Source organism: Hippopotamus amphibius, chromosome 12 (assembly GCF_030028045.1).
Source record: "Hippopotamus amphibius kiboko isolate mHipAmp2 chromosome 12, mHipAmp2.hap2, whole genome shotgun sequence".
Taxonomy (NCBI): Eukaryota; Metazoa; Chordata; class Mammalia; order Artiodactyla; family Hippopotamidae; genus Hippopotamus; species Hippopotamus amphibius.
This window is the reverse complement of record NC_080197.1, coordinates 29,461,152-29,487,642: the sequence shown is the minus strand read 5'-3', so window position 1 is coordinate 29,487,642 and position 26,491 is coordinate 29,461,152. Positions and strand designations below refer to the sequence as shown.

The 26,491-nt window shown below is 46.4% G+C and overlaps 1 protein-coding gene across 1 annotated transcript; it reads left to right on the top strand.

The window, feature by feature from the left end:
- The first annotated feature begins 1,042 nt into the window (after nucleotides 1-1,042).
- FKBP1A (FKBP prolyl isomerase 1A) lies at nucleotides 1,043-25,755 on the top strand. Its single transcript, XM_057701233.1, has 5 exons — nucleotides 1,043-1,234; nucleotides 1,318-1,365; nucleotides 18,924-19,036; nucleotides 22,591-22,755; nucleotides 24,658-25,755. The coding sequence occupies exons 1-4, from the start codon at nucleotides 1,198-1,200 to the stop codon at nucleotides 22,717-22,719; spliced, it is 327 nt and encodes a 108-aa protein (XP_057557216.1). The 5' UTR covers nucleotides 1,043-1,197; the 3' UTR covers nucleotides 22,720-22,755; nucleotides 24,658-25,755.
- Nucleotides 25,756-26,491: the final 736 nt, after the last annotated feature.

Genomic DNA, 26,491 nt, shown 5'->3' with positions numbered 1-26,491 from the left:
TGCCTCTAGACTGTTACAAGAGAGAGACACCAACTTCTGCCTCATTTCAGCCACTGTTAATTTGGTTTCTGTTACAGCCCATATCCTAAATAATGTGAAAATTGCCAAAGCAGTCACAAGGCTCCCTGAGGTTCAAGGGAAAGGGGATACAGATGATGAGAAGAGTGTTAAAGAACTTTGGGGTCATTTTTAAAACACCTTAGGAGCACATGCAGGGAGATCCAAAGGATTCGTCCACATCTGCCTCCCTCAGGTCCTAGACTATATCACAATGCTCCTTCTGGCCACAAGGCCTCTACCTGTTCCTTCTGCCTCACTTATCCTAACACACACACACCTGATCAACCCCTTCAGGCCTTGACTAAACCTGGCTACCTCAGGGAAGCCTGTCACCACAGTCCACGTTAAGTTAGGCATCTCTATTATATGCCCCTCAGAGCACAATGCCATGAACCTCTCTCACAAGTACTTACAGATTTGAAACTTTTCATTTATCTCTGTGTTTGATTGTCTCTTCCTCGCGAGACTGTAAGTTCTGCGAAGTCAGGTACGGAATCTGTTTCCTTTACTACTGTCTCTCCAGCACCTAACACAGCGCATGGCATAGGGTAGGTGCTCAATAAGAATACACGTATGTAAGCGATGAATGAATGAATGAATCCGGACAAGAGAGGACAGGCTTCCTGTAGGGCAGTGTAAATGCTGACGCCTCCTCCAAAGCAGAAAAACAGAGCTCAGAAACGTGACCCACTGATTGAATGCTAACATGAACCATCCTTTTCACAGGATGCTTAAGTGTGGACTTGGCAGCCTCCCGGTCAGTAACTGACCGGTCCCCAATTCTGACTCCCATTTCTCAGATGCGGAAACTGGGTTAGAAATGCCTGCCCGGCTGGAAGCACAGAGGAAGGCAGGGTGAGGGAAGCAGAGCAGCCCCTCCAAACGGCCGCATCCGGAGGCCTCGGGGCTTCCGGGCTTCCGGTCCCCCTGCCCCGCGGCCCGGGCTCCGGAGACGTGCGCGCCGTGTGGGGCGCGCACGCAGGGCGGGGCGTGCGGGGGCGCGCGCGTGCGCAGCCGTTGCGCGGGGGGACGAGGCACAGCCGCGGAACCGCAGCCAGATCCGCTCCCGGTCCACGCCGCCCGTCGCGCCGCCCGCCCGCCCGCCCAGCGTCCGCCGCCGCCGCCGTCGCCGCCGCCATGGGAGTGCAGGTGGAGACCATCTCCCCCGGAGACGGTGAGTAGGCGCCCCCGGCGGCCCCGGAGTGCCCCGGCCGCCGCGCGCATCCGCTCACCGCGCCCGTCTGTCTGTCTCCTCAGGGCGCACCTTCCCGAAGCGCGGCCAGACCTGCGTGGTGCACTACACGGGTGAGTCGGCGGGCCGGCTGGGCGGGGGTGGCGGGCGGCCCCTGGGCGGCCGGCGCAGCCTGGGGGCAGAGGCCCGGGGCGTGGCGGCGGCGGCCCGCGTGGCCCGAGGCCGAGGCCTGGGCAGTGGCAGCGCCCCCGAGGGGGCGGCGGCGGGCCTGCGGAACCCCGGGACGGTCTGAGCCGGCGTGTCCGAGCGCTGACCGCCGGCTGCATGTTATCCCGCACTTCGAAAGCGGTTCTGCGGCTCAGATGCTGCCGTTCTGCCCACAGCGCGGATGGGGAGACTGAGGCTTGGGGAGGTGAAGTCACTTGTCCAAGGTCACACGCTCAGGAATGGGTAGAGCCCTGACCAGGGACTATCGGAGAGGATTTATATCATTTCTGTGTCCCGGTTGACACCCTGTCCCCGCTTCCGCCCCACCCTTCAGTGGAGATAAGCAGGGCGAGGTAATTCCCAGTCCGTGGGAATTCAGCCTTTTCCCCAGGGAACTCGGCCCTGCGCTGCAGGTGGGGAGACGTGCCACTTTCTAATTCATTGCTCTGGTCCACCCTGGATCTGCATGGTCTTTTTCCTCTTCTTACTTTTGAGCCACTTTACAAATCCAAGCCTCAATGGCAGTGATGGTCCAGGCTGACAGAACGTGTAATTCAGCTCCCCAACCCTGCTAAGAGTAGAGACTTATCCCCATTCTGAAGATAAGGAGACTGAGGAGCAGTTAGGGAAACAAATAGTACTGTAAGCCAAAGGACATTATTAGACTCTCAGCCAGAATTCTAACATGACAGTCATATGCCTTGAGACCATCTTTTACTCCATGCCCTTACAAGGTCCTCCTGGGTTGTACTTGTGGGGGAGGAGAGGGGGGAGGCTGAGCAGGCGGAGACTTCTTGGCTGTAGGGGGTGCTGGTGATTGGTGTAGCCATAGTTGTTAGTATGAACAACCTTCCCTCCCCTTCTTCTTTCCCCTTTCTCCCCTTTCCCACCCTTTCCTCTGTTCCTCCTCCTCCTTCCTCCGTTTCTTCTCCTTCCCTCCCTTTTCCTCCTCCTCCTCTTGGGTAGTGGGCTGTAGGCAGTTCTGACCCTGCTGCTCAGGCATTAGTTCTACTCTTCTCTCCCAGATCATGGGGGGAGCCCCCTTTTGAAGGAAATGACTTTCTTTGGGAAGGAAAAAAGGCAACTAACATTCCCCCCTCCCGTGCCCTTTTATTTCTCTGGCTTTTTTATTCCTGTGGCCCTTCTCCATGTGTGGAAAAAGGGGCAGGGGGTGGAGGGAGTTAGGGACTAGAACTTTTTAAAAGGCTCCCAAAGGAGGAGGTATTGAAACCTGTCTTTGTAGGGAACTATCTCATGCCTGCGAACCAAACTGGAAAGTGGTTTTGATGTTTTAAATGGGTGTCTTTGTAGACCACAGTCAGCACCTAGGAGGTCTGTTGGAGGAGAACGTGTCAGTTTGGTTGTTTTTGATCTGTGGGATGAAAATGGTAACAATTGCCTTTTACAGTGCTTGGTGAGTGGGCAGTTCATTCAGTTCCCACAGCCAGCAGGGGCAGAGACTAGGACGCAGGGAGGTGATGAGGTGACTCCTGCCACCTTCTCCCAGTTTGTAAGTAGCCACATTAGGATAATTGGCTACACCTGTCCCACTCCCAAGTCTGTGCCCCTTGTCTTGGCTCACCCATCTTCTGGTGCTGATGGTAGAACTGGACACCCACATGTAGGCAGAACCACATTTCACCGTGCCTCTTGGTGAAGTGTCCCCAAACAGCATGTCTGGAGCCTTTTTCTAAGAGAACAGATGGCCATGGGACCCAGAACACCATCAGGGCTCCCAGTGCCTCTTCTCCAAGTCTGTTTTCCTCCAGGGTGGCACCCACCCACATGTTCCCAGAACGGCAGCAGGACCCTGGTGTGCATTAGGACAAATGCTTTCTTTTCTGTTTCATTTTTGATAAAACCTACAAAGATGCCCTGGTGAGAAGCCAGTTCTGCCTCTCATTCTCGCAGAATAGGCTGTTCTTGGGCAGGTGGCTTTGGTCATGTGGGTCTTTGCCACCAGCCTCCCAGGAAGAACCTGTTTGAGACCTGTGGGGGCTGGAGAGGAATGGGTAGGCGCTTTGAGATTTCATCTGTAGCAGTTACGGCTTTTAAGCTACTGGGAACAGAATCCATCTCGAGGGAACATGGTGGGGAGTATCATAAAAATCTGAGGGTCCTCAAAGGCAGGAGGCACTGAACCTCGAGAAGGGAGAAAATTCTCACGATGCTCCTAGTTTTCTTCTGGGTTTTTCTCTATCTGCCTGCCTCAGTAGTCTCCTGTTACAGCTTTCTGTTTTTCTGCTTCTCCCAAGTCGTAGATGGTGGACATTCCTGCATGCCCTTCCACCCTCTTCCCACCCCCGTGCCCCGTTTCTCTGTCTTCTTTTGCATAGCTAGCTCAGATTGCTTGGCTGTGTGGCTCCAGTGGTTACAATTCCTAGGAAGGAGAATCTCATTGACACAGGTTCAGGTCGGTTGAATACTCTAGATCCAGTCTGCTCTGGCCAGGTGTCTGCTACAGCTGATTTGGGGGCAGCTTCAAAGAATCAGCATTGGAAGTAAGGAAGCCAAAATCTTCTCTCAGTCAGCAGGGATATGATTAGCACAGACTGACTTTAACCGCATGGATGTTTTAAATGCTACTTGTGGCTGCCAGTTGTACCCTGGATGCCACTCTCCAGGCTCCCTCTGGTGCTTTCCGTGGCCTCTAGCAGAGCACAGCATGAGCACAGCCTCCAAGAAAGGCGTGTGCCACCTCTTCGTAGTGCCAGAAGGGAAAATGAAAGCTGTACTGTCACCAGCCAAGTGCCTCCTAGTAGCGTGACAGGCATTGAGGTGGGAGGAAGGAGGTGGAAAGGTAACCTGCCAGATATGTGCCTAGAGGAGCAAGTGGATTCTCATGGCTCCCTCCTTGCCTCCAGTAGCTTCATCATCTTTATTGTTGAGCTGGTCCTGCCACACAGCTAGGCTTATGTCCCTTTTACTCACATCAGCAGGCCACGTGCCTGCCATTGTCAGAGCAACCTCAAGTGGATTGAGGAATTCTTTTTTTATGGTTGACATCTTGTCCTTAAGATTGGGTTTAAGTTGTCTGTAGCCAGGCTCCTGACTGAGAAAAACCAAGGATCCCTTGGCTTCATTTCCTCAGGAGGTCCACTTGAAGGGATGCTGCAGCTCCCAGGGCAGGTATGGCCACTTTCGCGCAGCCTCCCTCCCCACCCTGGCCCCTTGCTTTTCTTTAGTCTCTGTCTCCCTTCTCCTCTCTGCTTTATTCCACCCACTCCCCTGCTGGGTGTTTCTTGGCTGATGATCTGATGTCTGGAGGACGGCTCACCCCCAGCAGAGACTGCTCAGATGGCTTCCCCCGCTGTGTGCCGGCTTCAGGCAGAGAGGCTGTAACTGTTTGGGCAGGACCAGAACAGGACCCTTTTCCTTCCTACGGCAGATAATTATTGAGCAACAGCAACCAGCCAGGCACTGGGGACACAACCAGTGAACTAAACAAAGACCTGATCTGGTGGGGACGAAACTAACAGCAGGAAGGTGTGACACGTCAGGTGGTGAGAAGCTCTGTGGAGGGAGATTAAAACAGAATGAGGGTGGGAAGGGGGTTTACAGCTCTTGGTGAGGGTGGTTGGAAAAGGCCTCTGACGAAATGACTTTTTAATATTTGCCCAAAGGAAGTTGGGGAGTGAGCCGTGTGGCTGTCTAGGGAAGAGTGTTCCAGGCAGAGGGAGGAGCTCCTGCTAAGGCCCTGAGGCTGGAGCATGCTTGGCGTATAGAGGGACAGAGAGGAGACCAGCATGGCTGGAGTGGGTTGTGTGAGGGAGAAAGTGGTAGGAGATGAGGCGATGGTGGGGCCTTGTAGGTTATTATCCAAACATTGGCTTTCTTTCTGAGATAAGCCATTAGAGGGTCGTGAGCTGATTTAGGTTTTAACAGGAGACGCTGCCTTCTGGCTATTGTGTGCACTACTGGTGGTAAGTGCAGAAACAGGGCCCAGGTCGTATCCTGGGTGTATAGAGTGTGCCAAGGGCAGGTGTGCAGAGGTTGTACCAGGTGGACAGTGATCCCTAAAGAAGATGTAGGTCCTTTGCTGAGTTAAGATCTTAGCGTGGGCAGATTGGTCTACTTTTCTCAGTTTCCACGTGCCATCAGTAAAATGGGAGTAACAAAGCCTGCTGTTGTTCGGGGTGAGTGCATTCTGGGATGGGTGGCAGCAACAGTGATGCTGTTTTGCACATACTGTTATTAAAGGTCCCTGTGTCCCAGGCACTAGGTGATGTATCGTCCCTGCAGTTTAGCATTGGCAGAGTTGGATAGGCCGAGACCTTATCACCCTTCCATTTCAGAGATGGGGAAGTAGGTAATTATAAAAAAGAGATGAATCTGAGTGAGGATTCATCTCAAAACAGGCCTACACATTGCCTACAGAATATATTGGCTAAGAAAGCTGCAGGTGTTCTCTTCAGTTTGGGGACCAAGGGAAGTTTTTAGTGTTTGTTATTTCTTGGTGGGTATGAGAGGGGCAGGGTTGGGCTACACCAGCTCATCTCTGTGAGCAAGTTAAGGTGTCAGTCCTTTTTCTCCTCAAGTTTCCTTAAGATAATTGGATTTTAACATTTTGAAAATAGACCTTCTTATGGAAACATTATTTTCTTTCCTCTGGGATTGTGATTACCAAAATACAGACTCACGGATGCCGAGCTCTCTTCTTCCACAGGTGAGAGCAGAGGAAGGCTCATTCATCTTAAATGAAGCGAAGACCTCATAGTATTCTTGCATCTATGTGCAACTCTTATTTGTGAAGTTGTCAGACATAGAGAAAAATCAAAATAGAATAATAAATTCCATGTGCTCACCGCCTAGGTTCTACGATGGTTGACATTTTGTCATATTTGCCATTTCTGTCTACTTATAGGTATATGTAGACAGATATAATCTATGTCGGGTTTTTTGCTGAGCTGTATAATTTGCAGACATCATACTTCTCCTCTTAAGTACTTGAGCATGCTGTAAGAATGAAAATCTTTTCCCTGTCCTCCTGCTGGTCACATCTGAGAAAATTTTAAATGATTCAGTAGTATCTAAAGCCAAATCCATACTGAAACTACCCCAGTTGTCTTCAAAGTGTTTTTTAATAGCTTTCTTTTTTTTTTTTTTTTTTTTTGAGAAACCAGAATTCATTTGAGGTTCAGTTGGATATTATGTCTGTAGTAACAATCTAGAAGAGTCTTCACACCTCACACTGCTTTTCCAAAGCAAGCAGGCTCATTATCTTACAGAATACCTCTCGCCCATCTCATCGTTTTCTCTTGGCTGTTGTCTGACTCCTTCCACTGCCTTGACTTTCTGTAAACTAGGAGTTGAAATGTCTAAGTAGTTTCTGGTTAAAACATTTTAGTGTGAAGACTTCTTACATGACATTGTGTACTTCATACTCAGCCCACGGTGGGGAGCATCACTATTTGTATTGCTAAATTTGATCTTTTTTGTGAAGGTGCATACCTTTTGCAATTAGTGGGCTCTCTGTGAAGTGCTTGGGCATCCTCCATGTGCCCTGCTCCTCATCAGCCTTTCACCTACTGGTTTTTGTACCAATTGATGATTCTTACCTGAAGAAAACTATTTCATTGGCATTTACAAAGTAGTAATTAAAATAATTTTTTTCATATCTTCTACACTTATTACCTAACATTCTACTATTATGCAGGGTAAAACTTAATTCTTTCCCTTTAATTACCAATGTTAAGGTCAGGAATTGGTTTTATAATCATCCCCCATGGTGACAAGGGACTCCCTCCCCCCTCCCATCTATTTGTTAGTTTGTTTTTAGTGTACTAGGAACTCATATATTTTACTTGGAGCCTTAAAATCACTGACATTCACTGTTCTTTTTGATGTTCACATTGTCCCAAAATTGGCCCTTCAGGCTGGCTCCAGTACATTTTTTTAAATTAATTAATTAATTTTGCTGGCTGTGTTGGGTCTTTTTTGCTGTGCACGGGCTTTCTTTTAATTGTGGTGAGTGGGGGCTACTCTTTGTTGTGGTGCGCGGGCTCCTCATCACCGTGACTTCTCTTGTTGCAGAGCATGGGCTCTAGGCGCATGGGCTTCAGTAGTTGCAGCACACGGGCTCAATAGTTGTGGCTCACGGGCTCTAAAGTGCAGGCTCAGTAGTTGTGGCGCACGGGCTTAGTTGCTCCGCGGCATGTGGGATCTTCCTGGAGTAGGGATCAAGCCCAGGTCCCCTGCATTGGCAGGCGGATTCTCAACCACTGCGCCACCTAGGAAGCCCTGGCTCCAGTCCATTTTTGACATGCTCCCACTATTTTTAATCATTCCCTTGCTTTCACTGCTCTGATCCTGGCATCAGTCACCTCTCCAAAGAGGTCTGGTTCCTTTCAGTGGGTCTCATAGACTTTTTTTTTCATTAACAGCTTTATTGGATATAGTTTATACCATAAAAATTTTAACTTGAACATATTTGCTGGTTAAAAACTGATTTTTGTCAAGTACTGATTGAGTTCATTGTATCTGTAAACTGAGGCTCATTTGTCTTCCTTGGAATTTTCTCTAAAAATAGTATTGTCACCTGCTATTTCCCATAGAAAAGGCCAGAGGAGTTTCGGATAACTTAGGCATGTATTATCCAGTTCTCCCTGTGGTGCTCATGGCAGTATTTGTTGATTCTTATTTCTGTTTTTCCTATTCTTTTACCTACTGAGGAACCCAACTAAGTCCTTGCATTTCTTCTCTCAGGCCCCTTTAACTTTGGCCGGATAAATTCTAGCAGTACAAAGAGCAGGAAGAAGAAGGGGAGAGAAAGCGGGGAATAATCAGCTCCTGGAAGCTGCTATCTCTGCTCTCGTTGCCTTTACTTTTCTCTTCCCAGGAGCTCAGGCCACCGTGGCCTCATTTAGTTCCCCACACACACCAAGCTTTCCCCCCAGGAAGGTCTCTGCCCCTGTGCTTAGGTGCCACCACACTGCCCCTACTTTTCACCGCATGGCAGGCTCTTCTTGCAGCTTAAGTGACACCCCCTCAGGGGTCTCCCCAACCCTTGGCTAAAGTGGTTCTTCCCGCATGCACACTCACGCCTCTTGTCTCCAGCAAGGCGCCCGTCCTTTGCCTTCTTACCCTTCCTCACAGTCAGGCTGTGTGTAGTTACATCTACTCTTTCCCCAAGAGACTGCAGGCTCCAGGAGGCCAGACTCACACAGGTGGTGTTCTCCAGGGTCTCCCCATTGGTGCCTGGCATGCAGTAGGTACTCAGTGACTGTTTTGAGTGGTCAGTTAGGACCTGGCATTGGACTCCTGCTGGAGTGTGGAAAGTCCACATTCCTGTTATGATTGATATGATACTTCTATTGCCTTTAGGTTAGAATAAGAAAGAGAATATTTATAACATTTTGGAGTTTGCCCAATCCCTGTGGATTGATAAAATTGTAACCACTCCTTCCTCTCTCACCTATACCCATAGGCCAGCGCACCAAACCTTTCCCTTAGTCATTCAGCAGATGAGGGGGAGGGGTGCGGGGTGGGGGCAGCCTCAGCCTTGCCCTGCCCTGGAGGTGCCTGTCTTGTAGGGAGTGCCTTCCCTTGTGCTTAACATTAGAAGGGAAGTGCCTTGAGCAGCCCACACCTAGGGTTAGACGTGCCACATGGTCTTGGATGTGTGTGGCTCAGTGAGGGGCTTGCCAGGTGTGTGCACAGCCTGGTGGGGGCAAAGGTGCCTTTGATTTTTCTACAAGTCTTATTGACCATCTGTTATATGCAAGGCACTGTTCTGGGTACCAAGAATATAGGGGTGAAGAAGACAGAGTCCCTGCCTTCATAGATCTTAAACTGTAGTGGGAAAGACAGATGACAAATAGGATTAATAAGCAAACATTGGACATTAGCCAGTAGTGCTGAGGAAACAGGAGAAGGTTGAAATTTTAGAACAGCGAAGGTGACATTTGAGCAAAGACCTGAAGGAGGTAAGGGGGTAATCCATGTGACTGGGTAAGAGCATTTTAGGCAGAGGGAACAGCAAGCACAAAGGCCCTGGGGTGGGAGTATCCCTCGTGTGTATATACAGAACATAAGAAAACAGTGTTCTTGAGTGGAGAAGTGTGAGAGGAATCAGATGAAGTCAGAGAAATGGGGCTGTGGGTGGCAGCTTTTACAGGGCCTTGTAGGCCATGTTAAGGACTTCAGCTTCTATTCTGAGTGAAATGAAGAACTATGGGAGGGTTTTGAACACAAGCGTCATAGAGTCTGACCTGTTTTTTTAAAGAATGTCCCACTGGCTGCCATGTCAGATTTAAACTGTAGGAGAGCAAGGGCAGAAACAGGGAGACCAGGAGGGAGTTACCGTAATAATCTGGGGCCAACCTCCAGAATTCAGGCCTTTAACCATTATACCTGACAGCTCCTGCCTCTGTGTTTTCTGGAAAACAGAAAAAAGAAAAAGCTCAAGATCATGCATATTTCTACCGTTTGCAGGTAGCCCTGTTAAGTAGTGTTTCCTTCTGTGCATCTTCTCCCTACCCCCATGAGACATAACGTGGCATTCCTCTTATATCGTGATAAAGTAGAAAGTGGAAAGACATGCCCACCAGAGCTTGCATTCTGGTTTGCATCCTGCAGTTCTGTGCATGGGCCCTCCTTTGAAAATATACTTTTGGTCATAGAACGTAAAGGAATTTAACCAAAGGCTAGAAGCATTTTCAGAAAATAGATAAGAAATGTTCTTGCACTGTGTCTGTTGGGGAGGCAGAAGCTGGTTCTCTCTTTGGGTTGGCACTTGACTTGTGATCTCATAGCACGTGCATGGGGTTCTCAGAATTCCAGTTCAGGGAGGCTCCCCTGAGTTCAGCCACAGAGGCCTGGAAGTGGAACAGAGACATAAGCTTTGAATTAATGCCTCAGTGTGTAGAATCTCTCTTCACCCATCGTTATTGGGACAAGTGCATACTTGATATGTTAATCATAAAAGTGACATGGTTTCTCCAAACATTTGTTTAAATCCAAACTTAGGTCATTTACTAAAAGGCCTTGTCTTTCTTTTAGGATAGTTCTGGTGGAGTTTCCCATCAAGGTTCTTGCAAAAACTAATTTTGTCTTCTTTAAAGTAGAGCAGGGACTGTTGTGAAGTCATCTAAGTGCCAGACCTTTCCGGATTTCTAAGATGTCTTTCTCCAAACATACATTTAGTCTCATCCACACACAGTTATTCACTAGCAATATTCTTTCATGACTTCCTTATTGAGTCTTTCCAGAAAAATCAGCTAGGACCACTCTTTTTCTATTCACACTCATATTTCACTTATTTACATACTATTTGATTATATTGTCTATATTCAGTAGGTATAGCTGACATAAATGGATTTGGGAACAAACATAGCAGACTGACCCTCAGAAAGCATAAAACTCACATGGGAAAGGAGTGAAGATGAGCTCAAGACGGGGGGACAAGGAGCTTTCACAGCCTGGGGCTGTGCGGGCTGTGGTTTCTATAGCAGTCTCTAGCGAGGCAGCTAAGTAAAAGATAGTTGAGAGAACTTGTGTGTATAGTAAGGAGGAAGGGAGGCAGTTCAGCCTAGGTCAGTATGCCCATTTGTGCCTGCGTCAGTACATCCATTGGGAACGTTCCAAGTGGCTTCAAAGATACATCTGCAGAAAAATTGGTGATTTTCAGTTTGATTCCCCCACCTCCATTCAACCATTGCACTTTTTGTACTCAAGAAACTACCTGGTATTGAGTTAAAGGTAGAAATCCTTTCTCCCTCTCCCAACTGTAAATGGCAAGAATTTTAATATAGTTTTGAAAGTTTGGAGTTTGGGATATTCTGTGTTGTTGCTGTTGTCATTGTTTGGTTTAGGTTTGGGTTTTTTGTTTTTTAGTTTTAAAACTTTCCATATTTGGGGCCCTGTGAAATGCTGTCTGTGAAAACCACCTGCAAAGATTGATCAGCTACTGAAAACCACTTTGTGAGTCATGAGCTTTAACTACAGCAAGTGGTGAGGCCATAGCTTCAGTGCCTTTTTCAGTCATCTTCCCTTACCTGGTAGTGGGTATTTGGGGACTCTGCCTTCCACAAAGCAGAGTGTGCTGGAAGTGGCTCCTTTTCTGTTGGATTATAAGTGAAATGATAACCCAGGTGTGCTTCTGAATCTCCAGATGCTGGCCTTGGGGCTTTCTTTCCTTTCTTTCCTTTTTTTAAAATTTTTTTTTGTTATTTTATTTATTTTTTATATAAAAATTAAAAAAAATTTTTTTTCTGATTTTTCGCTGCACAGCATGTGGGGTCTTAGTTCCCTGACCAGGGATCGAACCCAGGCCCTTGGCAGTGAGAACACAGAGTCGTAACCGCTGGACCGCCAGGGAATTCCCTGGCCTTGCGTCTTAACCACTGCTTCTGTGACGTGGGCCGAGTATCAGGGACACAGTCTGACGGGTCTTTACACAGCAGCTGCTGGCCAAGTCGGCCTCTACCAGGTTCATTTGGAGGGAGAAAGAACCCTCCCTAACAGGTGAACAGCAGAAAGAGCTGAGAGAGCCAAGCCGTGGGAGGGGTGTCACCAGCGAGAGAACCTGGAGACCTCCCCACACTCAAGCGTGCACTCTCTCCTTTTTTAAGCCCTCCTGCCCCCTCTCCAGGGATTTGAGTCTGGTTCTTCCCCCCAAGGAACTGCTGAAACAGTTTGGGAGGAGACCCAGACGAAGGTGATGTCAACTGCCTTGCAGCCAGAAGCTGCTTTAACAGTCCCTTGGGCAGCCATAGCTTTTGCTCCTTTCATGGTCTTGTGCTTTTAACTGGAGACCCCCAAGTTTTCACATTTTTCTTACTGATAGTAATTTAAAAGTGCCAAAAGTAAAAACTGCCATTCTGGGATTACCCCTGAGATTCTTCTTACCATGTAGGGAAGAGGTCCAAATATGGAAGCCTCGTGCTTGTCCTGCTAGTTCTTAAAAATCATGCAAATGAGGCAGATCTGAAAGTACTCACGAGTGCCAGAGTTGTGAGTGCCAGGGGTTGAGCTGAGTGCCACAGGGACATAGAACTCTGGGTCCAGGTCTGTGACCTTGAACTGCATTCAGTCAGGAAAGACGAGAATGAATTCTTGAAACTGAGAATACGTAGCTATCCTAGGCGATTTGTGGATCATGAAGTATAGATTTGTGTGGAATCAGCCAGTTCTGCAAGTAGAAGGTCATGCTGGTGATCCAGGGTTTTGCTAAGAGTGGCCTTTGGAGCTTAAAGAGTGTCAGCTGTCATGTCTGAACTGTAACCTCAGTTGCCTTCTCTCAGCAGAGCGTGCTTTCTCTAGGAAATTATGGCACTAACTTGGCAGGTGGTTTCACTGTTCAAGGGCTCCAGGTCCTGGCACAGAGATGTCCAGAGTTAAAATGAGAGCAATTGCTGAGGCTTGACTTGCTGCCTGCTTTACCTGCTCCTTCCCAAACAGAGGGAGCACCTGCCATCCACTGCCAGGTTGGGTGTAGGAGGTAAACATATGTAGAATTTTAGTAAATCTCACTTTTTTACCTTTCTCCCCCTGTTTTTTTAAAATGACAGTTTTATAGAGGCATAATTGACATCCATTAAACTGCTCCTGTTTAACGTGGACAATTTTTCTTCTTTTATGTATGATTTCATAAGTTGTTGATACGTTTCTTTGTTCCTCTTAGAAACCTCCTTCTTCCCATCGCCAGCAACCACTGATATGCTTTTCTGTCAGCATAGGTTAGTTTGCATTTTTCTAAAGTTTTATGTAAGTGGAGTCATACAGTGTGTACTGTTTTGTCTGGCTTCTTTCACTCAGCATAATTATTTTAAGATTATGTTGTTCCATGTGTCAATAACTCATTCCTTTTTATTGTCAAATAATTTTCTATTGTGTGGATGTATTTGGTTGTCTGTTCACCAGTTGGCAGTTGTTTGGGTTGTTCCAGTTATTGGCTAACTGTTACAGGTAAGTCTACTGTGAATGTTTGTGTATAGAAGTCTTTTTATATAGCCATAAGTGTCATTTCTGTAAATAGCCAGGAGTAGAATGGGTGGGTCAAACGCGAGGTGTATGTTTAACTTAAACTGCCAAGCTATTATCCAAAGTGTTTCTGTTTTAAATTCCCACCAGCAGTGTATGAGAATTCCAGTTCCTCCACATCCTCACCAGTACATAATATGATGAGTCTTTTTAGTTGTACTCATTCTAATCGGTAGTAGTCATACATCCTAGTGGTTTTAACTTGCATTTTTGTAATGATGATTATGTTGAACATCTTTTCATGTGCTTACTTGCCATTTTTTATCTTTTTCAGTGAAATCTGTTCAAATCTTTTGCCCTTTGTAAATTGTTTTCTTGTTGAGTTTTGAGGGCTCTTTATATATTCTGGACACAAGTCCTTTATGAGATGTATGCTTCGTAAAGATTTTCTCCCAATCTGTGGCTTGACTTTTCATTCTCTTAAAAGTATTTTTTAAAGTGCAGAAGTTTTCATTTTTGATGAAGTTCATTTTATCCTTTTGTGGATTGTGCTTTTAACCTCATATCTAAGAAATCTTTGCCTAACCCACAGTCACAAAGATTATTTCCCTATGTTTTCATCTAGAAGTTTTATAGGTTTAGTGTTCATTTGGAGTTGATTTTTAGTTGATATTTGATTATGATGTGAAGTATAGATCCAGGTTTTTACTTTTTGCCTGTGGATATCCAGTTGTTCTAAGCCCAGTATGTTTTACATCTCAGGCATTGTAGTTTTCATCTCTGGAAGTTTGACAAATCTTATTGTTCTCTGCTAATTCTAACATCTGTATCAATTCTAAGTTGTTTTTGATTGACTGATTAGTTGCATTGTGGGTCATGTTTTCCTGCCTCTTTGCATGCTTGGTAATCTTTAGATGCTAGACATTGTGAATTTTACCTTTTGGGGTGCTGGATATTTTTATTCCTAAAAATCTTCTTGAGCTTTGTACTGGGAAGCACTTAAGTTACTTGGAAGTAGTTTGATCCTTTGGGGTCTTGCTTTTTTTTTTTTTTTTTTTTTAATAATTCTTTCTCTCTTTCTTTATTAATTTTTTGGCCACACCATGCGGGATCTTAGTTCCCCACCACAGATCAAAACTGCGCCCCCTGCAGTAGAAGCACATACTGTTAACCGCTGTACCACCAGGGAAGTCCCAGGGGCTGATTATTCCTCACTGCTGAAGCAAGATCTTCCTGGGTATCTTACTCAGTGCCTCATGAACCATGACTTTCTTCAGTTTGGCTCATGGGAACAGGCACTGATCCCAGCCCTGTGTAAGCTCTGAGCACTGTTTCTTCAAAACCTTTTGGATGCTTCTTTTCCAGGCCTTGAGAAGTTTCCTCAGACACATGCATTGATTAGTACTATGCTAAATACCCAAGGGGGACCCTCTGTAAAACTTTGGGGGTCTTCCTCTACAGCTCTCTCCTCCCTGGTTCATGTCCTGTGGACTTCAGCTCCATCCCACTTTCTTCTCCCAGGAAACTCGCAAGGATATAAGCTGGGGCAGTCATAGGGCTCGCCTTGTTAGTTTCCCATCTCTTAGCGATCACAGCCTTTCATTGCAATGTCAGGTATCTTAATTGCTTTAACTATTGTTTCAGTTGTTTCTCTCTTCATTTCGTTTCATTTTGTTTCTTTTTGTTTGTTTGTTTGGTATATTTTTGTTTTAATTTTTTGGTTTTCTAGGTAGGAAAGTAAATCTGATGCCTTTTCCTCCTCTTGGCCAAAACTAGCTGTTTTGCTCTCAGAGCTTCTCTTATGTTCCGCATTCAGTATCAACAAACTTAATTCCCACTTCAGAAAGCATTATATGCACATTCATTCCTGCTTTTGAGTGGACATTGCTTCCTCTCTTGCATCACCTCCTTCCCCACCCTGCAAATGATATACATGCAGAAGGTGGTCTCTTCCTCCCCATTGGGGAAGTGCTTTTTCCAGCACCTCCTGGCCCCTTTAGCCTGTGCCAGTTGTGTGACACCCTGCTCAGATCTTTGGATATCGTTTACCCTTTGGACTTAGATTATAGGAAGTCCCCTCCTTACATAAGAAACCCCACCATTACCAACACCATCACCACCACCTAACCTTCCCTGTGAAGATTTCTTCTCCGAGGAAGTCGGTGAGATTGACAGAGGGTGACTGTGCTCTGAAGTTCTGGAGTGAGGCTCATGTCCTCTTCCCAGGCACAATAGCTCCTCTGAAATAGGTAGGAGAATAAGAATCCTTGGCAAAGCTCCTGCTTAAAGTCCCTTTACTGAGAAATCCTGTTTTTTGACTTTTATGGTTTCTTTTTGCCCCTCAGTGTCCCAAGAAAGCTTAAGGGGGACATCTTCCCAGACCCACAGTCTCTGCACTGAAAAGCATCCATTTCTCCAGTTTGGCTCAGCAGCAGGTAGAGGCTGAGTCTCACCTTGTGCTCCCAGCCTGGTACCAGTCAGATGGTTGAAACATCTCACCTTCAGGCAAAGCAGGATAGATGGATGTAACATGTAGAAGTCGCTTGGCAATGCATTTGATCAGAAATAAAAGGAAAGTGTAGGGAGTCTGTCTCAGTACTCATTGGCTTTTATTGCAATCAAAATACGATCTTGCTCTGATTGGGTGCATCTTCAAACTTGGTAGGAAATATAATTCTTTTGTAGGTATACTGTATTTTTTTAAACTGTGAGTTGCAGCCCATTCATGTATCATGAAATAAATCTGGGGGGCTCACAGTCTGCAATCTTTAGAAATGAGGAGTGCATCCCACATAGTAACTGTTACACGTGAATTTTGTTTCATTTATACACATTTATGTGTGTACTGGGTCCTGACATAGCACACTGGTCTGTCTTCGTAGTGATAGCTCTTACTGATGTGGGTTGTTGAGTTCCATTTCTTTGTTACTTTTCTCATGGCAGCACTACAGTGGGGTGTACTAAGTAAATGTCAGATAAAATATTTACCTCATTCCAGTTAGGTTACTTTCAGTTGCAAATAACTGAAAATCTGACATAATGGCAAAGCAGACTTTAAATCACTTCAGAATGCAGATCTTAAAGGAGGTGGTTTGGGGCTGGTTCAGAGCAATGGGACTACCACTCTGGGGTTCCTGGCTGATCTCATGATTACAAGGTGGCTGCTATGGCTCCAGACTTCACATCCTCACATGACAGCATTCAACAGGAAGGGAGGTCAGGAGCTTTCTTCCTGGATGTGTTTCTTTTTTTTTTTACCAGTGAGGCAGGTCTTTCCTGCAAGATTCCAGTAGGCTTCACAGTTGATCCAAGTGCCCAAACTGGCCCATACGCCCACCCCACACCAACTTTGGCATAGGAGAAAGGCTTGGATTGATTCTGGTTCATCTCCTGGGCCAGGCTGTTGCTGCTCCTGGGAAGTTGATGTTCGGTTAGAAGAGGGCAGTGAGGGTGTGGGATGCTGGGTCTGGATTTTCCAAGGATCTGGAATGTACTGCAGCCTGTGTTTCAGGTGCCCCTCTGGGCAGGTTTTATCTGTGAGTTTTGTCCAGCCAGTCTTTGCAGATAGTCAAGACTTAGAGGCCAGGGACCACCCTCCCATCCTTGGCTCTTTCCCACAGGGCTACCCTTCTGCCGTGGCTGCTCAGGAAGCCCTGGGGTCTGCTCTAAGGAGCACAAGCCAGGAAGAGGCTAGGTCAGGTCTTCAGTCTCCTCCTTAGCTCATAGTCCCTGTTGGACTAAATAAAGCCTTTTGCTAGATCCAGGCCCCACTGCCCACTGGCTCTGGCCTTGGGGGTGGTTACTGAGCCTTGGAATTGGTTTTCCTATTTCTGTTACAAGCAGTCTCTGGCAGGCAGATGGAAAAGTTCCTGCCTGGCCAGAGAAAGGGTTCTGAGATTCCTAGCTGTTCATTGCCTGCTCTCAACCTTAATGCTGAGTTCGATTGTGGTGGGGTCAGTGTATGAAGAGCTTGAAATGGGTTAAAGGGAATGTCTGTGGTGAGTATCATGGAGAGTGGAGATCTAGTCTTCTCCCAGCTTCTCATTTATAGAAAATGGTTTCAGCCCTGCTATTTATCATTTCTTTTATCAGGTAGTGATTGTGTTCTGGTAAAGAGAGGAGCTACTTGTACACCCCAACTTATTAGTTCTGGGGTGCCAGTTCCTGGCTCTGCACTGAGTTGGCAGGGGTGGATCTCCATCCCCTGTCTTCCTCTCAGTCCTCAGCTCCTGGCTTCAGGCAATGTCGGCACCCACTCTGCCCCCAGGACATCTGTCTCCCCTCCTACTCTGTTTGGACAGCAGTTCCTCCCCCTACCCCCACCCCGTTTCCTATTTTGTCAAAATACAGAAAGTCTGGTGGCTGAGATAAAGCTGTCAATTGATCTCTGCTTCCCCATTCCACCTACCAGTGTTGACATCGTTTTTTAGGTTGGGATTTCCCTCCATCTCTGAAAACATACAGACACAACAGAATTCTGTGTTTTGCTGGGTCTTCTGAGTGTTGCTTAGAACCATGGTGGCTGCCCAGTCTCTGCCTCCAGTGAAATCGGCTTTGTGTTAGTTATATGTCAATAACTGGCTGGCCCCTTCCAGTCTGGGATCCTGGTGTGAGCTTTCAAGACCTCAGTGACAGCTATCACAATTGACTGATACTGGCTTCCGGAGAAACCAATGTGATGGCCTTTTCTGAGAAAGGAGTTGCAGGTGTCTATTTGTCTTTCGTGGCACTCACCCACTGACATCTCCATCTCTGGAATTCCCCCATTTAGTCTAGGTTGCCATTATGGGTTGTCTGGTTTCTGGGAAACTGGAGTAGTAGAGTGAACATGGTTTTTGGACTTACAGCCTAGCTTTGCAAGTTCATGTCTCTCTGCCTCAGTTACTTCTTCTATGAAATGGAGACAGTGCTGTGGGGGAAGATTTGAGTAAGTTCATATGTGGAAAGTGCATAGCCCAGTCTCTGACTCGAAGTGGAAGCACTGCCCACAGTTCAACCAGAGACGTTAGCAGTTCACCGGTGAAAGGTTTTCAGTGTCTTCCAATACCACTTCTCTGATTCTCTGATTCTCCGACACCAGCTGGTATCCTACAGTTTAGTTAAGTTCTGACACTACCCACATTTCTGTAGAAGATGACTAATGAATTTAGGAAGGAATATGGCTTCTTGCACATGGAGTGACTTTGAGCTGTTGTGTGTGCCTGTAGGGCCCACAGTTACTCTCAGCCTGGGAGGAAATGCACAGGGTGCTGGGAATTCCTGCCAGGAGTGTGTCCACTTCCCCGTTCCCCAGAACAAGGTAGACTGCTGCCTGCCTCTGGTTTCAGCTTACTGCTTGGAGTTGAGGAAGAGCATTCACAAACCTGGAGTACAGGGACTACCCCAGCTCCTCAGAGGCCCACTGAGGACACAGGAAATCCTCCTAGGACACCCTGCCAGGCCCTCCAGTGCTGGCCTCTGGGGCCGGCACTCTGCTGCTGGCTCTGACTTGCCTCATGTCATTACTCCTCCTTGCTCATGTTACAACTGCCCTTTTCCACAGGGATGCTTGAAGATGGAAAGAAATTCGATTCCTCCCGGGACAGAAACAAGCCCTTTAAGTTTGTGCTGGGCAAGCAGGAGGTGATCCGAGGCTGGGAAGAAGGGGTTGCCCAGGTATGCTCTCCCTGTTTTGTTTTGTTTTCTTTTGTTTCCTAGTGTCCACTTTTAAATTATGTTTATGGGTAGGAAAAATTTCACTCCTAGCTCCCTCACCCAAATAACTCCTTTTGTTAATGTTTCTTGTAGAATTTCTTTAAGTGCTCCCCCTTATTTCTTCTAGACACACACGCACATTGTTCTGCACTTTGCTTTTTCACTTAATCCATCCCTGTTACTTTATATACCAGGACATAAAAGAGGAGGAAGCCCTCCTCATAGAGCTACACAGTGTAGGCAGACCTCAGAGATACTGCAGGCTTGGGTCCAGATCACCACAATAAAGCAAATCTTGCAATACAACGAGTCACATGAATTTTTTTGTTTCCCAGTGCATATTAAAGTTACATTTACGCTCTACTGTAGTCTATTAAGTGTGCGATAACATCATGTCTAAAAAAACAATGGACAGTTTACCCTTGAACAATGTGGGGATAGGCGCACCACCACCCCACCTCCCCCTCCCCCCCACACCCCCTGAAGAGTTGAAAATCCACATATAACTTTATAGTCGGCCTTCTCATCCAAGGATTCAGCCAACTGCGGATGATGTAGTATTTAGTAATGAAAAAAATTCACACGTGAGTGGACCCACACAGTTCAAACCTGTGTTGTTCAAAGGGTCAGCTGTACATACCTTAATTAAAAAATACTTTATTGCTAAAAAAATGCTAACCATCATCTCTGAGCCTTCAACGAGTCATAATCTTTTTGCAGTAGTAACATCAAAGATCACAGGTCGCCAGATACAATAATAATGAAAAGTTTTGAAATATTGCGTGAATTACCAAAATGTGACACAGACAGGAAGTGAACAAATGCTGTGGAAAAATGGCACCAGTAGATTTACTCGACACAGGGTTGCCACAAACCTTCAGTTTATTAAAAAAAAAACAAAAAAATAGTCTGTGAAGCACAATGAAGTAAGGTATGCCTGTATCCCTTAGGTGGGTGTACTGTAATTTATTCACCAGTACCTGTTGATGGCCATTTGGGTCATTTCCAGTATTTCGATATTGTAAACAATACTGCGGTGACTGATCTTGAGTAGACTTTAATTTACATTTGTGCAAGGGTTGCCACAGGCAAACTCTTAAAAGTGGAGCAAGTGGTTCAGTGGCTGTGTGTGCTGAATTTTGACATATTGCCAGGTTGCCATCTGTAGGGATTGCACTGAATTGCCACCAGTGGGCTGTGAAGGTGCCTGCTCCTCCCAGGCCCTCCAGCACAGTGTGTGGTTAAAAAGTTGGCTTCGAGACAGTATAATGAGTGAAAAATGTTATCTCTGTATCATTTTAATTTGTGTTTGTCTTATTGTTGACCATGTTGTGACAGACCACTTCTGAGAGGTCAGACTCATGGAGAAAGTCATTTTGTTTGTCTTAAAGTGTGTTTCTTCACCTCCCCCCTCCCCATTTGTGTAAACAGCTTTTGCCCTGCCAACTCTACAGAGTTCCCAGTAGACAATAGCGGGGACCCAGGATTGCCAAATTTCAGTTGGATTTTATCCTTCCACTGAGCCCAGGAATTTTTTCTTGGCACTAACCAGGTAAAGGGATGTTTATGGTGGCCTAAGACCCAGGGGGCTTTATAATAGGCCCTGCCATGATGGATAATTCGTCTGTTTCCTCACCAAAGAGAATTGGATTTAACCAGTGCAGAGAGAAGGATTTCTGTCTGTCTCTCTCTTTTCCAGTATACACTTTGTTCTACTTCCTCTATAAAATATCACGGATTTATCACCAAGTAAACTGCTTAACTTTCAGAACCTTTAAGCCATCCCATTCCCAGGTGTCTAGATTTTTGTTCCTGAACAGCTGAGGGTTGGCCAGGACAAAAAGCAGAGGATCTTTGTGGCTTACTTCCCTTTGGAAACCTCTTCAACCATACATTTCTGTCCCGTCCTGTCCCTACCCCAGAAGTCTAGCAGGCTCTTGGGTCTGTAGCCCATCCCCCATCTCCTGTGCCAACCATTGTCCACCCCACAACTCATCTTCTGTGGCTGTTCCAGCACTGAAACAATTGTTGTGTGTTTTGGGAGCCATAGCTGCCGCCGAGATAGTGTTATCAGCCTGTTTCACATCTCAGGTGTGGTGAGGCCTGATGGGATTTTGGGGAGATGCCCAGTCTCCCCCTGCACCCAGGGTGCTTTGGGTCAGTTATAGCTCTGTTAACTTGTCAGAAGTCTGGGTGGTCTGAGACCTACATAGAGCATCTTCTTTTAAACTCCTCCGTAGAATATTTCTTTAGCAAGTAAGTTAAAAGCACAGGAGGAAGGGGGGTTGTCTTGTGCCCCCTTTCCTGTTCTTTTGGTATTGTTGTTCTGGTTTTCTTTGTTTACAGGTCTGCAATCCTGCCACATGTACTGTTTTGGCAGCTTGCTTTTCTCATCTAACAATGTGTCATCTTGCCGTGTTAGTATAATTAAGGCCACTGTATTCTTTCTGTTGGCTAACCCATGGTGCACATGCATGTGCTCTGAAACCACTCCTCTTGCAGTGGGCATCTGGGTTGCAAGCAAATTCTGGAAGTGGAATTGCTGGGTTAAAAGGATATGATTGTTTTGAAATTTCTTAGATTAAGCCATATGCTTTCAACTGTCCTTACCACCTTGGTCCAGCATGTCCCAGTTTCTGAAGGGAGCTATAGAAGCTAAGCCTGCAGCTTTCTCTTCAGTCACCATCTCTCAGGCTGGGTCAGAGAGCCAGAAGCGCACACAGGGATGCTTAAAAGAGATAGGTAAAGGGTGGGAATAGAGCGGAGAACCTACTTACTATTCAGAAAAGAGATATTTAGACTTGTGTATTTGATTAGAAAATGAAAACCTACAAATAAGTTTTTTAAAGTGAAAAATTTCCCTCCACCCTCTGTTCTCCCCATAGAAAAATGCTGGTATTATTTGTGTCCTTCCAGAGATGTTTTCTGTTTAGACAGGCAGGTGCAAATACGTACGTTCCTCTTTTTCACACAATCGGTAGCATGCTGCTTTGCACATGCTACTTTGTACCCCAGAAAATCATACTATCCTTTTTAGTTTTTCTGTATTTCTGAGTACGAGTATGAATATAGAAAGTACCAGAAAAGTAGACTGCCTCAAATATTATCTTTTGTGTGTTTTCTTTTAAAGCAAAGTTTTGATCAAAGCACTCCTTTTTGAAGAGTATAGATGCTTCTAGTGACAGGCCACTGAAGGATTAGGTGGTGACACTTCTAAAGTGTTGGCTACCCAGAGTCAGATCAGTGAGACCCGGATGGAAAGATTGAGAGCCTGGCGGTTCTGGGAGTCAAGAGGGATTTTTATCTGCTGTCGGGTCCCTTGGAGCCAGGTGTAGGGCTCATCCAGCCTGATTGCCTACCTCCACGTCCTGCATAGGGGGTGCCCGGTGCCCAGGCAGCCGTGCAGTCACTGGAATGTCCTAGTCACACCGTCCTGGCAGGTAGACAGCTCTGCTTCTTAAGGAGACAGTTGGGGAGTTCATCAGCTCATTCATTCTTCCTTGCTCTTTTCACAGATGAGCGTGGGTCAGAGAGCCAAGCTGACTATTTCCCCGGACTACGCCTACGGTGCCACTGGGCACCCAGGCATCATCCCACCAAATGCCACTCTCATCTTTGACGTGGAGCTTCTAAAACTGGAATGACAGGAACGGCCTCCTCCCTGAGCTCCCCATTCATGGGTAAGGAACTTAGTGCTAAAGGACCTTCCCTCCCTTTGCTCCTCCCAAGTCTTGCCCAGTGTTTGATGGGCATCAGAGAGAACCAAAAATGCCATGGGTTTTTTTCCCTTCACATTCTTCCTCTCTCAGCTATCCTTTCAGTTTTGTTATAAGTGTATTCCTTGGAAAGGGATGGAAAGAGCTCATGGGGATGGGGCAGCTGATGGTAGCTGTTTAAATGAAATGTTTTTATAAGTAGCTTATAAACTAAAACTGAGTTGGGAGCTGGAAATATAGGCCAAATTTTTAGTGTCAGCATTTTAATTCTTTAGAAGTAAGATTGGGATGACTTTGCTTGCCCTGCCTGGTTTCTGCAGCTCCCTCATCCATACAGTCTGTGGTTGCTGCCTGTTAGAGGGTATGAGAGAGGCATCACCACCTGGCCCACCTGCCTTGGGGAGCAAGCCCAGGACACGCAAGGACAGCAGGGCAGCTTGTTATCAGTGTGTTGAAAGGTGAGGCCTAAGGATGCTTATGAAGTGTAAGGGATGCTCTCAGTCTAGGAGAGGATCTTAGGGATCTGAGTCAGCCTCTATGCAACAAGTGAGGAGACTGAGGCCCAGAGAGGGAGAGGCCTTACTGAAGGTCGCATCTAGAAAATGGCAAATTAAGATAGAGTCCTTTCCTGCATTCCCTTCCTGGACCTTTTTTTCCTTCATCTGCCCTCGTTTCTAGGCAACCAAACTCAATATCCTAATGGCACCTGACTTTTCATGTGGGTATTAGAATCATAAGATGACATGAATGCTGTCATCTTTCCATGTAGCCCCAAACCTCTGCACTTGCTCCCCTCCTGCCCCTAGAACCAGTGGACCACAATCAGGGGCTGGGTGAGAATGCTTTTGTTTGAAAACAGTAGCAAGTGGTTGCCAGCCTGTGTTAGAGTACCTTTGTCCTGTTGTGGACTTCTTTAAATAGAGGAGCCTTTTTTATTATTAGCTGTTTCCTCCCAGTGGTTCAATCCCTAAACCAGGCCATCCAGACTTGGTCAGGTTTGAGGACTCTGGCTTCTCTTGTCATTCCTGCCAGGAGGGAACTCTGACACTTTACAGAGCCTTTCTCTGCCCAGAGGTCTACACCTAGCCCCCACCCTAGAAAGCTGAGTGCTTTGAACATAAATGTACTTGAGGAAACCTTGGAGTTACCCTGATTTGGAAACAGGCGTTCTGGAAGTCTGGAAGGATAGGGGAAGGAGAGAAAGAGGGGAGAGAGGGCTGAATGACTGTGAGTCACCCTGGCCTAAGCCTCCCCACACATTGCCAAAGAACAGCTCAGAGCTTCTTGCAAGGGTCTTGAGGGAAAGTGCAGGGGCAAACCCAGAAAGTTACAAGTTCAAGGGAGTGAGTGAAGACTGCAGACATTTTCTCAGTCTGTTCGACATGAGGAAAACCAGCTTTGGGCTGTGCACATTAAAGTCCCCAGGAAGCTTTAAAGGCTCTCTTGATGCCCAGGCCACCCTCCAGACCAGTTAACTGCCGTCACTGGGAGTGGGGTACAAGCATTCAGGTTTTTTAAAGTCCCCAGGTGATTCCTATATGTAGCCAGCTTGGAGACTCATTGATAATGGGGAACTGTATTGTGTGCTGCGTTGGTGAGCTATGCCTCTCCTGTCCTCAGCAACAGAAACGTAATCTTAGGTTTAAAAAAACGCGACCAAGGTGAGCAGGAAGGAGGCTGCTCGCCTGGGAATCCAGCCCGAGCCTAGCAGGCCCCCTCCCCAGCTGGAGCAGAAGGGGCGAGGGCCAAGTCAGATCTCACAGCTGCTGGGGAAGGGAGTTGGTGTGGCAGCAGCCTTGTGGCTGTCCCCACGGCACACAGAAAGCATTGAGTTGCTAGAACTCACCAATGTTCTGTCCCCAACAGATGTGCCATGGAAGGATCTGGCGCCTCCAGATGCGCACAGCGAGTCCTGTATGGAGCTTTTCCTGACGTTCCACTACACTCTTTGTATAAACATCTTCCCCGACTGAATGTGTTCTGTCACCAGCTTTGCTCTTCCCCTTTCTCCTTGTATGTGTGTTGACCTGAACTATATGCCATAAACCTCAAGTTACCCATTTTAGTTTGTTTTCGTTTTGGGGTGAAGATTGAGTTTCAGTCCTTTGGATCTAGGTTTCCAGTTAAGTATTAGTCAAGTATTAACAGCACAAGTAATGGGTTAACTTTAGAATAGGAATTGGTGTGGGAGGGGGAGGGTGCAAGAATCTTTATTTTATTTTATTTTTTTTTTGGATGAAAGTTTTATCTATTATATATTAAACATTCTTGCTGCTGCGCTGCAAAGCCATAGCAGATTTGAGGCGCTTTTGAGAGCCGAATTATTCTCCAAGTTGAGAGATGTCCTCGGGTTGAATTAAAAGCCCTACCCAAAACTAAGTGGGAAGGGGAGAGCCTTGGCCTCCACTGTCCCACCCCCACCCTCCCTTTAAACCTCTGCCTTTTGAAAGCAGATCATTTTCACTGAGATGTTGGACACTACAGGTGTCTGTCACCAGGCCAGCAGGGACCTCTGAAGCCTTCTTCATGGCCTGGCTTTTTTTTTTTTTTTTCATCCTGTGGTTTTTCTAATGGATATTTAGGACTTTTGTAATCTCATAGCTATCCAAGCTCCACTTCCTAAATTTTAAGAACTTAAATTGAAAGTTAAATTGAAGGTGCTGTTTGTAGACACTTAACACCCATGAAAGCCCAGCCATCATGACAAATCCTTGAGTGTTGTCTTAAGAAAATGATGCTGGTCATCACAGCTTCAGCATCTCCTGTTTTTTTGATGCTCAGCTCCCCCTGCTGATCTCAGAGTTTCCTGGCTTCTTCCCCCCTCTCACCCCTTTGCTGTCCTGTGTAGTGATTTGGTGAGAGAAATTGCTGCCTACTCTCCCATCCCTACCCCCACCCCCTGCACTACATATGAGTTTCAAGTTTTATTATTGCAATAAAAGTGCTTTATGCTGGCTTTTCTCAGCTCTGTGTGATGGTGGTTACTTTCAGGTGCTTCCCCCTGCCCTTTGGTGCAAGGGGATGGGGTCAGGGTGTGACAGTGGGGGTGTAGTGTTGGAGGCTGTCTTTGCAGAAAAACTGCAGCAGGAACATCCTTCCCTGTTGCCCTCTTGGGAGATGGGATGGGGCCAGTAGATTTGCATCTATGGAGGGAACTATATGGAGGTCAGGCTGGGGTCGTTAGGGAGCCCCACCCCCTTGCCCATCATCAGATGTTCATTAAATGTGTGGTCTGGGCAGAGCTCTATACTGGGTTCTCTAGGGTTGCCAGGAAGTCGGGGATGCAACCAACAGAAGAACTGAACCACAACACATTTGGAGATGTGCTACCAGCAAATTGATGAAATGTTATGAAGGGAAGATTTGGGTTTTATAAAGGTTTTGTTGTTGTTGTTCTTTAGATTTATTATTTATTTATTTTATTTTTGGAAGATTTGGTTTTAAATCCATGTTCCTTGATGGTAGTTGGTATGGAGGCTTTTTGTCATGTGGATAGTCTGGTTGCAGTAGGTTTCCTGGCCCTACCCTATATATGCTAGCAGTATTCCCCTCCTCTCTGGTCACGGACACTAAAAATTGTGGTGTCTCCCTTCCAAAATTTCCCTGGTTGAGAGCCTTTGATTTTAAATACAGTAGTGGTTCAAGGACTTGCTTAATGATTTTCCAGATCCATCCTTTTATTAAGTCACCACAGTATCGT